The 16534-nt window shown below is 43.3% G+C and overlaps 9 protein-coding genes across 9 annotated transcripts; 6 read left to right on the plus strand and 3 right to left on the minus strand.

Annotated features, from left to right (window-relative positions):
• Positions 1-263: 263 nt before the first annotated feature.
• On the plus strand, positions 264-1125 carry EAF01_000031 (uncharacterized protein; the record flags this gene model as incomplete). Its single annotated transcript, XM_038908281.1, has 3 exons — positions 264-384; positions 438-739; positions 799-1125. The coding sequence occupies 3 exons, from the start codon at positions 264-266 to the stop codon at positions 1123-1125; spliced, it is 750 nt and encodes a 249-aa protein (XP_038775187.1).
• Positions 1126-2086: 961 nt separating this feature from the next.
• On the plus strand, positions 2087-2497 carry EAF01_000032 (uncharacterized protein; the record flags this gene model as incomplete). The annotated part of the gene is made up of 1 exon (XM_038908282.1): positions 2087-2497. The coding sequence occupies one exon, from the start codon at positions 2087-2089 to the stop codon at positions 2495-2497; it is 411 nt and encodes a 136-aa protein (XP_038775188.1).
• Positions 2498-2587: 90 nt separating this feature from the next.
• On the minus strand, positions 2588-5074 carry EAF01_000033 (uncharacterized protein; the record flags this gene model as incomplete). Its single annotated transcript, XM_038908283.1, has 7 exons — positions 2588-3763; positions 3812-4085; positions 4142-4281; positions 4335-4569; positions 4622-4686; positions 4742-4969; positions 5018-5074. The coding sequence occupies 7 exons, from the start codon at positions 5072-5074 to the stop codon at positions 2630-2632; spliced, it is 2133 nt and encodes a 710-aa protein (XP_038775189.1). The 3' UTR covers positions 2588-2629.
• A 179-nt stretch (positions 5075-5253) lies between these two features.
• On the plus strand, positions 5254-7964 carry EAF01_000034 (uncharacterized protein; the record flags this gene model as incomplete). Its single annotated transcript, XM_038908284.1, has 2 exons — positions 5254-5809; positions 5845-7964. The coding sequence occupies 2 exons, from the start codon at positions 5254-5256 to the stop codon at positions 7962-7964; spliced, it is 2676 nt and encodes an 891-aa protein (XP_038775190.1).
• A 687-nt stretch (positions 7965-8651) lies between these two features.
• On the plus strand, positions 8652-9716 carry EAF01_000035 (uncharacterized protein; the record flags this gene model as incomplete). The annotated part of the gene is made up of 1 exon (XM_038908285.1): positions 8652-9716. One exon carries the CDS (start codon positions 8652-8654, stop codon positions 9714-9716), a length of 1065 nt encoding a protein of 354 aa, XP_038775191.1.
• EAF01_000036 (uncharacterized protein) lies at positions 9205-11653 on the minus strand. Its single transcript, XM_038908286.1, has 4 exons — positions 11205-11653; positions 10948-11156; positions 10044-10899; positions 9205-9989 (listed from the first exon to the last, which is right to left on the minus strand). Exons 1-4 carry the CDS (start codon positions 11577-11579, stop codon positions 9903-9905), a joined length of 1527 nt encoding a protein of 508 aa, XP_038775192.1. The 5' UTR covers positions 11580-11653; the 3' UTR covers positions 9205-9902.
• Positions 11654-12686: 1033 nt separating this feature from the next.
• Positions 12687-13481, plus strand: EAF01_000037 (uncharacterized protein; the record flags this gene model as incomplete). The annotated part of the gene is made up of 1 exon (XM_038908287.1): positions 12687-13481. One exon carries the CDS (start codon positions 12687-12689, stop codon positions 13479-13481), a length of 795 nt encoding a protein of 264 aa, XP_038775193.1.
• Positions 13482-13942: 461 nt separating this feature from the next.
• EAF01_000038 (uncharacterized protein) lies at positions 13943-14990 on the plus strand (the record flags this gene model as incomplete). Its single annotated transcript, XM_038908288.1, has 2 exons — positions 13943-14157; positions 14210-14990. 2 exons carry the CDS (start codon positions 13943-13945, stop codon positions 14988-14990), a joined length of 996 nt encoding a protein of 331 aa, XP_038775194.1.
• A 130-nt stretch (positions 14991-15120) lies between these two features.
• EAF01_000039 (uncharacterized protein) lies at positions 15121-16347 on the minus strand (the record flags this gene model as incomplete). The annotated part of the gene is made up of 1 exon (XM_038908289.1): positions 15121-16347. One exon carries the CDS (start codon positions 16345-16347, stop codon positions 15121-15123), a length of 1227 nt encoding a protein of 408 aa, XP_038775195.1.
• Between the last annotated feature and the right edge of the window lie 187 nt (positions 16348-16534).

Raw genomic sequence — 16534 nt, forward strand, 5'->3', positions numbered from 1 at the left:
CTTGTCTTCTTAGTCCAAAAAAGCGACTTTAAGGATATTTGTCCTGAAGTGGCAGAATGCGAGAGAATAATGATCAATAAAGGACACACAACACATTAGAGGATATCTACTTTTTGATACCTCCAACGATCTCGTCGTCTTTGTCGAAAGACTCCAACTACCTTTCCTAGACATTGGCCTTTTTCGATTTGACACACATTCCTAAATCTCTGGGAAAGGTCATAGAGTGTTGTTTTGTGTTCGACATATTGACAGCAGCAACCATGTTCAAAGATTTCGATTACGCAACCACTCTTCGTGGTCTGATACTTCCTTTCGCATATGTCGTTGTCCTCGTCGGATCTCTGATAACATTTTCTTCATTATATAGAAAGCGCATAGCAGGTGAGTTACAATCTGGCTTTTAGATTATGCGCAAAGTTAACGGGCACTCATAGTTAAATCTGCGACTCTCGCGCCTTGGTTTTCACCACATCTGCAAAGGAACATTTACTTTTCTCTAGCTCATCTTGAGCCAGAAGAGGGAGACGAGAAAACGCCCAAAGTACCAGCGGAGCTTATTCGAGCGGCTTTATTGAGACGGGCTGTCGAGGATATCTACCGAATCATTCACATCAGAACAGCAAAGCAAGCATGCAGTACCTTATTACAGAGGGGGAGTGTTGGTGATGATTTATGGCAAAGATTTTTGAGAGCAGAGAAAGAAATGGAAGAGGAGCTTAGAGATGTGGTTATGGAGGTAAGCCGAACTTTCTCACTAGCATCTTGGTGGAGTTGAATATAATTAACCATGAATAGGCAAATGGATTGGCACCAAATTGGGGACAGACAATCTTCCAGTCCGCCAACGAAATCTACACGAATAACCAGTTCAGAAAGAGCCTCGACGATATTCAAGCCAGGACCCAATCTGAGAAGGAGTGGTGGGAGAAGCGCCGAGCCTCAATCCAGTCAGAATTCATGAAAGAGTTAGATCAAGAAGCAGAAGCCAAGGCATCCAAATTTACGTCGCCAACCAAGGCCCAAAGTGTCATGAGCGACGAGGACGCCATTCTAGTTCAAGGAGGCGGGCCAGCAGCTAGCGAACAAGGAAGCCCCAACAGGAAGAAGAAAGGAAAGAAATAAAGCGTGTTTTATTAGCTGCTGGGCACTGTACAATGGCATGAATCTTACCCGCACGAGGCGTTTTGGTGTCTGGCGTTATTGCGACTGTAAGATATTGGATGTATAGGTTATGAGGGGTGTATCAAGGTTTATAGTAACCAGTCCAACTGACTGGTTAGACGCAATATAAAATTTAGCTCCCAGAGGACCAGTGGGCCTTGTGATTTTTGTACAATTTGCTTCCAAGACTCATCATTTTCTTCGTATCACATGATTATATTGAGTGGTTTCCACTGCGACATTTGAGTGTTTTCTGCAGTGGACATATTTGTACTTGGATCGAGGCGTCTTTCTAGATGTTGCTATTCTAGATTTTCGCGTAGAGAGATTCTTTGAGACGATTCCTCATAAACGCCTTGTCAGAACTTTCCACAAAGGCTGTCTCAAGAGTCCTTTCACTCAAGTCTCAAAAATAGATCTCAGGGAACAACAACATCAAAGACACGATCCACCAACAAAGCCCAAGTTGATCTCATAGAGAAAGCAATTCTCCAACACAATGAAGTCTCATAATAAGACAAAAACTACAAGAACCTTCCATTCCCCTATTTATCTATTTATCTCTATCGGTATCTGGTATCCGCACTCTTTCCTATATTTCGTTTTTTCTATACTTTGACTTTCATCCTAGACTTATATCTTTACGCTGCTGGCAGCTTTGCGAATAATCTTTTTCATCCCTTTGCGAATACAGTCATCATAGAATTATATACTCTCTCCTCATCTGATCCATTGCAGAAATATCTTTATATACATTCACAGCTTCATACTATCTACCACTGCCAAAACCATCACGCAAATCAGTCGGAACCATCACTGTGCAGTATTCAAACCAAAACATATTAAACCAAAACAAACCAACTCATCTCACCTCGTTACCTTACAACCCTCAAACCCATAAAAGATAAACTACAACTCAACCATGTCAACCATAACCCGTCTCAGCAAAACCAATCCCGAGCTCGCCGCCAAAATATCACAAATGGCTCTTCCCCTCGCCCCACTCGTTCGTCTCACGACTGGACAAATCCATCCCTCATTTCCCAAGAAACTCTTGAATTTCTGGCTTCTCACATCCGCGGAATTAGACGAGCTTGCGCATTTTTATCATCAGCGGACTCCGTGTCAATGGACGATGCATTATCCGTGTCCAGTATACTGGGACGTGAATGCGGATTTGGAGACTAAGAGGAGGAGACTGGGAAGATTTATCGGGTTGAGAGGGTGTGAAACACCGGTTGAGAGTGTTGAGGAAATTGAGAGGAGAGTTAGACAGGAGAGGGTTAGAAGGGCCGAAGAGGAAATGTTCAGGAATAAGAATCAGTGGTATTAGATTTGGGTGCTGATGAACGACTAAATACATTTTATTTAATGCGTTGAGCATTCGCATTCGAAGATTAATATGATTATATTTTAACTGCATTCTTGATCATTTCTCATGTCCTGCCACCTAGTGACCCCAAGTTTATAAACCCTTCCATGCTAATTTCATCAAGTGATCTGTCTTTTTTCTACTCTGCTTGATCATGCCCAACAATTTCAAATCTGCAAGTCCTCTATAAAATAACATCAAAGCTTGTCTTTCGCTATCGTCACCCTCGTCATATTCCGGTCCCAAATTAGCAATAAAAGCTGTCCAGAGATCGAAAACATTAATCAAATTTCCTGCTTCTAAGAACAGTTTGTATAGAATTGCAGTAGGCGGATGAGACATTAGGGCACCCTCTTTCGTGGGGTCGCAGCACGCACAAGAAAGATAGTCGTGCGGTGAAGAAAGGGCCCTCTCGATTGTAAACCGGGGTTTAGGTGTAAAGGCATCTAGATAGGGCAATCTGAGATCGTAGAGCCAAATTTCGGAAAACAATTGATCTTGTAATTTGTCCACATCGACGAAATTCTGTATGGCTTGAATTAAGTGGTCAACAAGCGCTGTGAACTCTTTGTCTTGCTTGGTAAGTACTGATCTATCCTGGCTAATTTGGACCTTCTGAGAAATAACTGTAGTGCGGAGTGCTTTGTTGTAACTGCTGCGGATAGACTTTCCTGTATCCGAGCTTGCAAGTGAAGAAGCGTCTTCCCCCATACTCGCAATTTCCGAATAGAATTCCGATTCAATATCCGACCATGATTCAAGGTTCAGCTCCGTGCTTCCACTCTCTACGGCTTCTTTGAGTGAGGTAATGATCCCTAGAAAATCATCGAGACTAACGCGTTTGATTGAATCCACAATCGAACGCACAATTTCAGAGTTCTTCAATGAACCAGTCGATGCTTTGATATAGAGATCGATCTTCTCTGGTACTTCGACTGCCAAAGTAACTAGAACATGCATGATTCGGAGAATCTTCTGCACCGCATGATCTTTGCCTCGGATAGAACTTTCTACCTCCTGCAGAAGGAGCCCATCATCGTTAATCAACCCTATGGCACGCTCTAATTTGCCCTGATCTACGAGACGTTCAGTATATTTCTGGAATGATGGGAGCATTCTAATAGCTTCGAAATGCTCTGTTTGCAAAAGGGACCCCAATTCAAGTTCGTCTGTGAGGCTCAGGAACATGCTCAGAGGGTTGGCATAGAAATGACACATATACGCATACTAACCATGTTAGTGAAGATCTGTTTACGAATTTAAAAGAAGAAATACCTTCAGAGCCCCAACAAAAGCTTGTACACTCTGAACATGATCATTTTGACGTTCCATGAGACTCGATAGAATGCCTGGTCCCAGTCTTATTGGAGCATCTGACCCAGCGATAACCTTTAAAAATATATTTTCAAGGATGGAACTTGTTTGCTCCACATCGAATTGTGCTCCATGTAAAGATCGAGCAGCGACACGAGAAAGTCGTTCTTGGAATAACTCGACGGATGTGGCAATTCCAAACAACAGAAGAAATGGGATGCGATCTAGCCAGGAGCTGAGGGGTCAAGTATTAAAAAGTAGACAGAAGAAGTAACAGATGTATTAACTTACCCAAACAAAGATATTGCGTCTCCAAGCAGACTAGAGTCAAATGCTTCACTATCCTGAAATGATACGATCACTTTATCACACCCGTGAGTTTTAACATAACCATGAACGACTTCCAAATCATAATTCAGAAGTTTACGGCCCTGGCAGGTTAGCAAGAATAGATCAGGTGAAGATTTAGAAAGATTTGACTTACATCTTGCTCAAGGAAATTGTCATTCTCGTCTTCGCCATTTGACTTTTGATGGGTTACATCTCTGATCAGCTTTTTAAGTAGTGTCTTCAAATTCGACGATTCTCCGGATCTAAGGGTGACAACAGGACCATTAAATTCATTGGAAAGTCTCGTTGAAAGTTGCTCAAAAAGCAAGCCTTGAGATGCGATATTTGGACCAGTTACAATGAACCCTGCTGGGACTTTGCCTATGCTCCTTTGAATGTCTATCAGACTCTATTAAACTGATTGTACAAGACAGTGCATACCTTTCATTCTCTACAAAAGATGTGACCTCTGACAAAGTGCCCTCATTTGCTTCATTCAGGATCGACTTCCATGGTATTAGCCAGTTATGATGTTGAGATCTTGTGGCTTAGAATACATACCTGAATTTTGGTTTCTGTTTCCGGCCAATACTTGTTAAACAAATTTAGACGTAGACTTGAAAGTTCATGAGACTCCTTCTCATTAAATAATGGTGCAAGTTTGAAAGGCTCTGCATCGTCATTGATCTCAAGGGCTTTTGTTGCCGCCTTTCCCACCTTTCTATGTTTCTTAGGTCGCTGGAGTAGGTCTTCTGAAGGTACAGAAGCAGGAGTAAATACATAGGCCGCCTATTGAAATTTAGTTCGGTGCAGAGTCAAATTTGGAACACAACTTACCTGATGCTCTGTTCCATCAAATCCAGCAAGACTAATAGTATCCCCGTTTATGGACATTTTCAATTGATATAAATCGATTGAAAAAGAAAGGGGTACGCGTGAGATTTTGACGTGGTCGTGATTTGTTGTCGCGAATGGGAAGCGAAGTCATGCTGCGCAGTGCGCATCATAGCTTATCAAAAAAAAAGTTTCCCGCACCTCAACTTTTTTTGTTGGACCCATTAACATCAATACTTATGCCGCCGCCACCCACCAATTTCACTTCTAGTATTCGTGGTTTCGTATGCAAGTCATGCCGAATAAAACTACAGATCCCCCCTCGAGCACCATGGCTTTCAAGACATTTTACGGCACAAAAAACCCCGCTGAGGTCGATAGATAGAGGGGGAAAAGTGCCACCGCTTGCCTTGAAGACGGAAACGCAACAAGTTGAGCAGACTGATGAACCCTTTTACAAATACTATGACGAGACTCCGGATGGTGTTCGAACAGAAGCGCAGATTGACCCCGAAGAGGAGGAATTGCTGGAAGGTCTTCAAGAGGCAGTTCGAGAAATAAAAGAAGATATTGGGGAATTTTCAGCGGAAGAACTTGAGGAGGTTGATGACGATGAAGAACCAAGCCTTCATATGGAGGAATGGGAAGACGCAATGGATGCAAAGATAGAGCGCCTACAAGCCGAGGTGGATAGACTAGAAAGCATTACCAACAAGCCTGGCCCTATGTCAGAAGAAGACCGGCAAAAGATACGGAACTACTTTTTAAAGTCTGTCGAGGAAGGCAAGTCTCACTGTACTGACCCATAGTACGTCTGCTAATTGTCGCAGATGAAGCTGAGACTTCCACAGAGTTATCTCCACCTCCGAGTTCTTCCACAACACAACAGTTTCTCGCCCCAGAACCAAAGCCAAATTCTATCACCAACCAGAGATCTAACTCAAATTCTATCTTTATTCCAGAAGAGTCATATCCGGTCTCAGCCCGACCTCATTTAAAAGCTTTGAATAGCATATTGCAGAAAATTGATCATCATTATGGTCGTAGCAATTTTCAAATGAATGAAAACCTAATGGTTAAGTTATGGAAGCAGTACATTTTATGCCGAAAAACTATATTGTCGGATCCTGGTGAAGTATCCCCAGAAACGTGGAAACTTCTTTGGGGTTATATTTCATTGCCAGACCCGACAAATTTGGACCGCATGGCGCATGTGAGACGACTGGGGTTAGATATGCAGAAAGCGGGTTTACACCTCGGAGGGCCTACATTGTTGTTGTACATCGAAGCTGTCTTCGTCGAAGGAGATCCAAGGACCGCAATTGATCTATGGAAATCCGCTTGGCAGACTTTCTCTAAAGATGAAAGTCTCTTGGACCAGTATTTGGAGCTTGGTACTCGGATGTTTGCCGAGAACGGCAACATCGATGAAGCCAGAAAGGCAGCATCGATTGTCATACAAAGATCAAACAATCCCCACAGCGCTCGTATTCTTATCCACACAATACAGGGCTGCTTGGCGTCAACAATTAAAAATCGTACGCTGGAAGCTTGGAATATCTACCTTGACTTTCGAAAGTACATGAAATCGAGTATGGAGATGGAGGATTATGATGTAATCAGCGGACTTTTCATGCGAGCTGGTAAACATCATGAAGCATTAGCAGTCTTTAAAGATATGATGCTCTCGAGAGATCCTGCTGCTTTGCAGTATGACTCACTGACAACACGAGATTATGAGGATTTTCCATCCATGTTGAACAATAAATATTTCTTTGGAAAATGGATGAAGAAGCTGATTGGCAGTGGCGATCTTGACGAAGCTAGCAGAGTGCTCGATTTAATGCGGGATTTCAGGATCTGCCCTGATGCCAAATTCACAAATGGGCTTATGGGTGCCTGGTTTCGTTCGGGCAAGTTAAAGAACCGAAAACTGGCCGAGGAAATGGGCTGGTCTATGATTGGAGCAAGACTTGATTTCGTCAAGGCTCGAGATCAAGGCGTCAAGGTATTGCTACCCCCCTTAACGGCTGTGAAGGGGACAAACAAGCGAGAGTACAAACTTGCCAGCTTCAACCTTCACCCCCCTGCAACAATCGAAACATTCGCAATTCTTATGGACCACTATGTGAAGGGGCAGAAATATGAACCACTTTTGGACCTTTACACAACATTAGGAAAAGCAAAAATTCCAGCGAATACCTACTTCATGAACACAGCAATCAAAGCTGAATCAAAATCCTCTTTGGACACCAAAGAGATGTACTACACCTTCGTCAGCGACGGTGTGAAGCCTAACATTGAGACCTTTTTGCAATTGTGGCAGAGTTTAAAGCAACGGAATATGCAAAGACATAGACCCCATACATTTTTTACTCCCGCAGAACTGTTCGCAGAAATGATGAGATGGCGACATGAGTTGAAGGCAGAGCTTGGAAAAGATGATTTACCAAAGGACCTTTATAACTCCATCATATTGAACTTTGGTTTGGTGGACGACCAAGCAGGAACTGCAGTTGCCTTACGTGCCATGCAAAAGTATTTTGGAACATATCCTACGGATGATACCGCACGCAGCATTGTTTTACAAATAACAGCAATTGGCGCTACGACTGGACCTGCACTGCGACGTCTCAATATCAATACGGGTACAAAGGAGAGAATACGACAAGTCACGAAAGTGCTAGCAATGCTCCAATCGCGAAGAATTGAGGCTTTAGCGGAGTTAGGAATCGTGTATGATGATTTGCGAGAGCAAGCAAAATCAGAGGAGGCATTAACGTTATTGTCAGACCTTCTACGTATCGTTGCACTCCAAGTGAATGGTGGCCAAGAAGGACGTATAGATATTGTCAAATCATCCCAAACGGCAGCGAAGATGATGGGTGTTCCTGATTGCGTTCCTTGGATGGTGTACAACACAGCAGATGAGGAATTGTTGGATGTGTAAAGTAGAATAGATATTCCCCAACACATGTAGAATAACATACAAATACCCAATGACTTATTTTTAATTTGTAAAGAGTCAATTACATTCTTGCTTTGCACTATCTTCCTTGGTGAATGAGAATACTAGATATGTGGAGATGATCACTGGTGGGTGAATTGCTTCAATGCCTCCAAAAATGCTATAGAATAAACAATTTAGATTACTTACCTAGGTAGCTATCTCATAAATACCATAAAAGAGTATTCTACAGAGGATACAAGGTCTGAACTAACCACGACAGCCTCATCAGTAGTGAATCCAAAGGAACCTTGAGGATTAGCACTGAAGCCATACCTCGGCATTAATTTCATTGGTCAATTCCAAGATATTGCCCAAGGCGGTGGAGCAATTTTTGGTGCGTAAAATCGACAGCCTCGAGACAACACCACAGCCTTTCCCCAAATATCCCCAAACGCCCCTCACCATTGCATCTCAGTCATTGCTTCCCAACGCCCGGGACAATTTTTTCCACAATCGCGCAATCTCTTTCTTTCCAAATCTGCAATCGAATTTACGAGTTTCCCAAAAGCCCCAAAGTTGGTTTTGCGGGTAGACGTGCAACAACACTTTTTTGAGAGCGGAGGAGTGTTTTCGATTGGTTGTTTTTCTCTGCGAGCATAACATAATAATCATATATATTCATCCATCATGACGGAAGAAGAACTAAAAGTCGCAGAAGCTTCGAACGAAGTTGCGCAAAAAGAAGAAGAAGAAGAAGAAGAAGAAGAAGAAGAAGAAGAAGAAGAGGAGGATGATTACATGAACATGATAATATCCGAGCCGGTCAAACCGCGACAGAAGGAAACATATACCCAGCGACGACAGCGCATACAGCGCGAATCGGAAGCGCGATCGCGGACCAAGTCGAAAGCCGAGATAGCGGCTGAGGAGAACGCTGCGAGGGAAGAGGCATTGTCGAAATCGATGTTGGAGGCGCCGGAGAATGCGAAGAGTAAGGGGTTGAAGATGATGGCGAAGATGGGGTTTAAGCCGGGAGTGACGCTGGGGGCGAAGGATAATGTGGGGGCGAGGTTGGAGCCGGTGGGGGTGACGATTAAGGAAGGGAAGGGGGGGATTGGGTTGGATGAGGAGAAGAAGAGGAAGTTTAGGGAGGAGGTGGAGAGGGAGGGGAAGAGGGTGAAGGCTGAGGAGGGGGAGTATAGGGAGAGGGTTAGGAAAGAGAGGGAGGATGCGAGATTGGAAGGGATGGTTGGCGCGGCGATGAGGGTTGCGGAGAGGATGCATGGGGAAAGAGAGGAAGGGGAATTGGAGAATGCGGTTGAGAATGCGAGCGAGGGATCTGGGGAAACTAAAGACGAATTGAAACGCAAAGTATCGACCAAACCGTTGAAGCAGATCAATATTTTATGGAGAGGATTGGTTCGGAAGCGCGAAGAAAAGGAAAGGGATAGAAGGATGAGATATGATCTACAACAAAGTTTATCACGCTTACCGACCTACGATGATGCGGACGAAGACAAGGATGATAAGAGAGCACTCGGGAAGGACAGGATCCAGCATACTCTTGTGGAGGATTTGGAAGAAGAGGACCCTGAGCTTGATGCTTTCAATCTACTGGAACCGGCTGAGAGACTGCAAAAGATTGTTGAACATTTGAGGTCGCAGTACAATTACTGCTTCTTTTGCAAATACACATATCCCGACGATTCAATGGATGGCTGTCCAGGTTTAACGGAGGAAGATCATGATTAGCGATCATTAATGTATATCATGAACTCTTTAACTGTAGTATGATACCCATCATCAATCCGTTTTGATCATTATTTTTAAGCCATTATACCTTGAATCCCTACACAATGCTTATGATAAGAGGAATTCATGGGTATCAATTGTCTTTTAACTGTGCAACCATTTATTTTTATAGACCTATCTAATCCCTTATGACTTGTCTAGTCTGACAGCTGGATTTCTCTCGATGAAATTCAAATCAACCTTGTGACCTAACAATTCTCTGATATTGTTCACCTGAGAGACAGATTAGATTGATTTTATAATTCAAGAGTGCGAGGGAAATCTTACCTTATATTTAATCATAGTTGGACGCTCCAAACTTAATCCCCAACCAAAGACTTTCATATCTTTTGGTAAACCCACTGCCTCCAACATTTCTGGCCTGAACATTCCACTGTTTCCGATTTCAACCAGTTTGCCGAGACCCTTGTGGTAACTGAATATCTCCATACTTGGCTCGGTGTAAGGATTATAAGCTGGCTTGAAACGCAAGTCTTCCAGGCCCATCTTGTTGAAGAAGACCTCCATGAATTCCATAAGACCTCCCAGGGACAATCCATAATCTGCAATAACACCCTCGACTTGGTGGAACTCAGCGAGATGGGTAGCATCAACAGTCTCATTACGGAACACACGATCGATGGAGAAGTATCTTGCTGGCGGTGGTCGTCCATCGGGTCCCTTTTGTTGGGCTAATTTGTGCAGCATTGCTGTCGAGGTCGCAGTCGTATGAGTTCTGAGAACCAATCGCAAAGATTCATCCGCAGCCCAAGGATATCTGTAACCAATTGATCCATATTTTCCTTCTTGGTGAACTTCTTGTACATTCTTCCACAATGCCTCATAGTCAGCTTTATCCTCCCCATCTACTGCGCGTGGTTTGTCTGCAGTTTTAGGATCCGAAATATAGAAAGTATCTTGTAAATCTCTCGCAGGATGTTGTTGTGGAACAAAGAGAGCGTCGAAATTCCAGAATCCGGTTTCAACGAAGTTATTAGTGGGCATTTCCTCAAAACCCATTTCGAAGAAGATTTGGCAGAATTCATGTCGTACTTTATTTAAAGGATGTAATGCACCAGAGTTTTGGTCTGCTCCAAGAGATTTGAAGTTATATGGTTTGAAAGCGGCAGTTTTCCAGGCACCCCTAAATATGTGAGTACTTTTGATATCTCAAAGTGTCGCTGAAACCTACGATGCAAGCATGTCCGCTGTCAAATCTGTCTCTTCCTTAACCATTTCCAGGGCGAATTTGGGTCCTTTCGAGATCTTATAACTAGTAACCTTCTGCATCTTTACCAGCTTACGTTTCTTGAGCTCTGTGATAACTTTTGGATCTGGATGCGCACGAGTCTTTTGGATAATTTGGAGCTGTTCTCGAGTTGTGTCCTGGATGGAATCGGTCTGCAAGACTTAGAACGAACTGTATAGAATTTGAGAAAAATAACTCACTGATGCTACCAGCTTTCCATCTTTACCTTTCGCAATCCATTTCGACTTGAATGCTTTACCTTGACCAACCTTGACAACGTTCTTATCTCCCACAGCAGCTTCTAATTCGGAAACTGTGAGCCCATCCATTGCTTTTTGTAGAGCCTCAAATACTCGTGCCTCGTGACTGCCATTGTTGGCAATTTCTTCAGCCTCTGCTTCCAGTATAACTTCTTCGCGATCTATTGTTTCGTATGTGATCATAGACCTTGAACCAAGTCTGTCCAAAGCACCTTTGATGTCGGTGGACTTTTGAGAAGGAAATGCTTCCGAGGAAAGGATATTGTCATTTTTGGAGAGCGCTTGAAGAATCTCAGACGGTAAATCGGACGCCATTTTTGGAAGAATTACAAGGTGGTTGTTACGATAGTAATAATAAATGTTAGAGGTGACTCAATCTCAATAATTTTGAAGGTTCAGGTGTTGTGGATGCCTTGAAAATAATTAAGGCATTAGGAGGGGTTTTTATCCGACCCCTCACTCACTCTCTCTTCACTCACTCATCTCACATGTTTCTTCACGCTGAGGTAGATGTCTATTCATGGTTGTATGTTGAAATGGATTGGCTTTTTGAAAACTACTGATTTTCAACATCTCAAATTATATACATATATACATACATATATATATCTCTCTACCTACGTATGCCGACTAGATAGCTAATTCGTTGTAATCACGTGACTTACTTGCTTTTCATTTGTCAATTGTTCAGTTGCTTTTCAATATCACCATCGTACCACCCTCAAACAAAAAAGAAATCCTATATTAACTTAAATTGTCACTATTTCAATGTCTATCTTCAAAAGCAAGCATATTTATCGGCCAATGTACTCAAAGTAGGTTTACTTTTCAAAGTTATCAACATTTTGAAATGAATTGTTTTCAATTTATGAAAAGTACTTCGTACGCACGACACTGTTTGTTGTCCGGCTTCTTCCGGGTCAAGTAGTCAGGCCCAACCTGCCAGGGCACTCTGACGCTTGCATTGGTACTATTTTTGTCCCACCAGATTCGAGAATGCAACGAATATACCCAAGATTGGGGCGGGGGAACTCCAATGTCACCAAAAATGATTCTTCATCACATCACATCACGGCATCTCGTATCGGTAAAGAGGTCCCAGCGGTATTTACGGTATACTTTGTGAGTACAGTACAACCGTGTACAAGGATCTCGCCCCTCGTCGCATTGCGAAACGCCAACAGCTGTAAGGTTTTGTCCATGTATATATATATATATCTCTCTCTCTCTCGTCTACTACTTGGCTGTATGCGATTTTCTTTACTTGTTTGCCTTTAGCTATTCCATGATACCAATTGCCATTCCTTGACCCCAAGTCAAGTATTGAGAGATAATAGCCACAAGTGTCACTTACAGCCAGGAGATCTCCACTACATTACCACCTTGACTGGACCTATATTTCACCCATCTCCTCGCACCAAGATGTGTTTAGGAATGAGTTGCTGCACCGAAAAAGCACAATCTTCAACTGGCTTTCCTACGTCCTTCCCCTTATTCGCAAAGTTACCCACTGAACTTCGTCTCCAAATCTGGAACTACGCCATCTTACTCGCCTCGCCATATATTGGGCTATCATGGTCCCCATCAGAGAATCGGTTCATTTCTGATCGGAAGCCTCCTCCTATACTTCATACCTCAAGCGAGTCTCGTTCAATATCACTTGCTTATTGGACTTTCTCATCTCCCATCTTCTCTCACACCTGCATCAATTATGATCAAGACTTCTTGTGCTTCAACTGGCCATCAATGGGAAGCATCCCTGGTCGACTTGGTGGAAAAATCACGGATGAAGAATGTAGGAAGATAAAAAGGATTCTCATACACGAGCACTACCTGATTCCGCACGTGTTTGATAATCTAAGAGAGTTCAAGAGGTTCGAAGGATTGGAAGAATTGGCCATTGCTTGCCATCACGATGATATAGTTGGCATGAGGAGGTACGGATATATGTTTGCGCAAATGTGTTTTGACAAGGTAGACGAAGTTGAACATGGCTGGCCGATACATTGGCCAAAACTAGTTTGCTCAGCCAAAGCCATGGGGCAATGCTCTAAACATTGGTGGTTCGACAGATGGAACGACAGGGCGATGTCCAGATCAGATCGAAATTGGCAAGATCAAATGGCAATGCTTGTTAGGGTAACAGCTAGGAATGATATCGACCCCGAGGTTTTTCACTACAATTCGCAATTCCTACGTCTCGTCTTGGGAACATAATAGAAGGATTGCATTGTCCAGTGTTCTGTGGTTGGAAAGAATTGACATTGAACTGCAGCACAGAAATCAAAATATGAATATAATTAATACCGCTATCGTCTTGCATTGATTTTCAATCACTTGAATGTAAAGAATAGAATGAATAGGTACCGTGCAACTCATCTCTTTTGAAGGATTGAAAGAGTTGCAAAGGTTTTAAATCTTGCCAGAACATTGGAGCCTGGCGAATCCATTACAATTCCGCTTATGTAAGTAAAACTAATAAACAACCCTGCAATGTCCAATCCGTTCTGTCCTGCTGCGCATCAACAGCTTCAAAAGCTTTTGATAATCGGACCAGTGAATTATCAGAGCTGCAAGTCTTACTTGCCCTCTATTTTTCCTGTTCAAAAAGATGTGAACTTTCAAACCTCCAAACTTCCACACAAATCATCTCAAATTATCAATGACTCCTGAAAGCAATGAACAATGATTTCACATCAGTATCGGGCCCATCGGCATCCCCTCCCAATGGCAGAAGTGGGCCATCGAGCCGGCGACGTCGACATCGCTCCAGGACTCCTGCTCAAAAGAGAGCTTACGAACAAATGAGAAAGAAGTATGAGTTAGCAAGCTCGTTGATGGCAAACCTGGATTTTGCGGTTTACTGCCAATTATGCGTGTTATATTACATGGAGTATGTAGCTCTCTCTAGTCTTCTTGGTTTGCTTAAGCTAACATATGCACAGCTGCTCGTTCTTTCAACTCTTCATACGTGCTCTCACACAATTTGTTATTCTCACGCCAAAGCCGAAGAATGTTAGACAACCGCCTCAAAGTTCCTCGTGGGCTATAATGCTGTTGGGCACGAATATTCTTTGTATATTTTTACACCTTTTTCTTGCGCCGTCGAGGTCTACGGAGGAGATGAGAGGGTATCTCCATGGAGGAATTATCATCGATCTTATTGGTCAAAAAGGACCTTCTTCAAAACTGAAATTGGTAGCCTTGGATTTGCTTGTATTGATTTTACAAGCCATATTATTAACGGTTCATCTGGATAGAGAGAAGCTTGACAAGTTTCTAACGGCCTATGGAAAGAAAACCACAGATGGGCAAACACCACTCCCCACACAAGATTATGATGCAGAGGAACGAGGTGTATTGAGGGATCCTGTTGCCGGGTTAGAGGATATTGAAATGCAGTCGCTAGGTTCCACAAGAGCTGTCTCTCGCCCGCAAAATCAAGAATTCACTATAGAAGAAAATGAGCAAGATGAACGAGAAGAGTTGCTAGCTGAGCCGGTGAATAGAGAATCGGATGATGGGCCATTGGATATTTTTTGGACAGGCACCGCTGTTATAGGGGAATTCAGTGTTTTGAATACCCTTCGCAGTCAGTTGGCTCTCTCAGGGGCCGCTTCTGGGTCGTTACGAGCAAACTCTTTGTCTGCTAATGTCGCTGAACTTACGGCAAGGAACCCGAGGCTTGATTTTATTGCTCGAAGATTTCAGCGCAGCTTGCAATAATCCACTAAAGATACACAAAAGGAGGTTCTACATAATCTGTTAAGAAGTTAAGGTAACTTGCACATACTACTATATATGGTAAATATTTGGTATGAACATGGATAAATAGGTGATTATTGGCTTTATTATGCTACTGTACGCCTCTGCCAACATTTCCCACTCCTGTGCCCTTAACGCTTACTATGATATCCTCGCTTTCGTCTTCGTCTACATCTCGTAAACCCCAACTACTTGCCCCGAACTTTTTTAGATCTCTTCCTAGAGTTATTAGGTCCTCTGAGGCTATTATTTCTCGTCCTAATCTCAATCTGCCGATATCCTCTGAACCCATTGCCATCATTGTCAGTACGGTGGGTGCTCCAGCCTTCGTCACGCACCCTCCCTGTGATATAATTTCTAGCAACTGATATGCACACTGCTTTCCAATATCTTCAGGCGCAACACCTCCTGCACTCGGGGAAACCACATCCGCCGTATATATTACACCCGCAGAACTGGTCTCCGCAATCAACGCCAACCCGAAACCTACTCCAGTCCTCTTTTTCGCGCTTGGATTCGTTTTGTCTTTTGCTGATACTAGTGGCGCTTGATCGTACTGTGTCGCAATATGAATATCTCCCACCAATGGATTCAAAATTCCCCTAGCCTCGTGTATCATTCTCGCATTATGACTATTGCTCACACCTGTCGCATATGCCACTCCTCTTATCCTCCTTACCCTTCCGGGACTCCTGTTCAAATGCAAAGTTTTAGGTAACGCCTTGATCTGGCTTCCAAACCGTAACTCCACTACACCTCCACCGCCCTTGCCTCCCGCACCCGGACAACTTCTCTGTAAAACTCTAATTTCTAATTTGCTGGCCATGATTCCGAATGGTTCGTAAAGTGGTAGAATGGCCGTTCTGACACTATCCACTGATATATCTCCCGCTTCCGTTGCACTTGTGATAACTCCTTCTCCCTCAAACCTTACATTGACGGCCTTCTTTGCAAAAGGCGCAAGCATACATAAAGGCAGCAAGAAATAACTAACTCCCCGAGTATTATTCGCCGGCAAATGACATTTGATCACTCCATCCACATCTGCACCCAATCCATCAATCGATCCAGCTATAACACCTGGATTATAGACCAGCGTTGTACCGGTGTAAGATATTTGAACAGACGATCCATTGCTGACGGATTCTAGGAGGCGCAAGAAGGATACTTCGTGAGGTGCAAGACCCGGATTGGTAGGTGAGGAGCTTCGGATCTGTGAGATATGAATTGGGCGGCCTGTTAAAGCAGAGAGGACGAGTCGGTGGCTCAGAGACTTGTGAGTTGTAAAGCGAAGAATTTCGGGGGTAGGGGCGGACATTGTATATTGATGTATGAGGTTTTTGTTAATTCAGTTCGACAAAATTTATTTTTGCGATAAATCATTCTGCCAGCAGTGACTCCTGATAAGGAGGCGGTGAGATCCGCATTTCCCATGCATACCTACTCCCCCCTCGTACATTCATTTACTACTAGGTATCTCGATTCGCTCATTCTTAATTTGGCGT

The sequence above is a fragment of the Botrytis porri genome (genome assembly GCF_014898465.1).
Source record: "Botrytis porri strain MUCL 3234 chromosome Unknown BPOR_001, whole genome shotgun sequence".
In the NCBI taxonomy this organism is placed as follows: Eukaryota; Fungi; Ascomycota; class Leotiomycetes; order Helotiales; family Sclerotiniaceae; genus Botrytis; species Botrytis porri.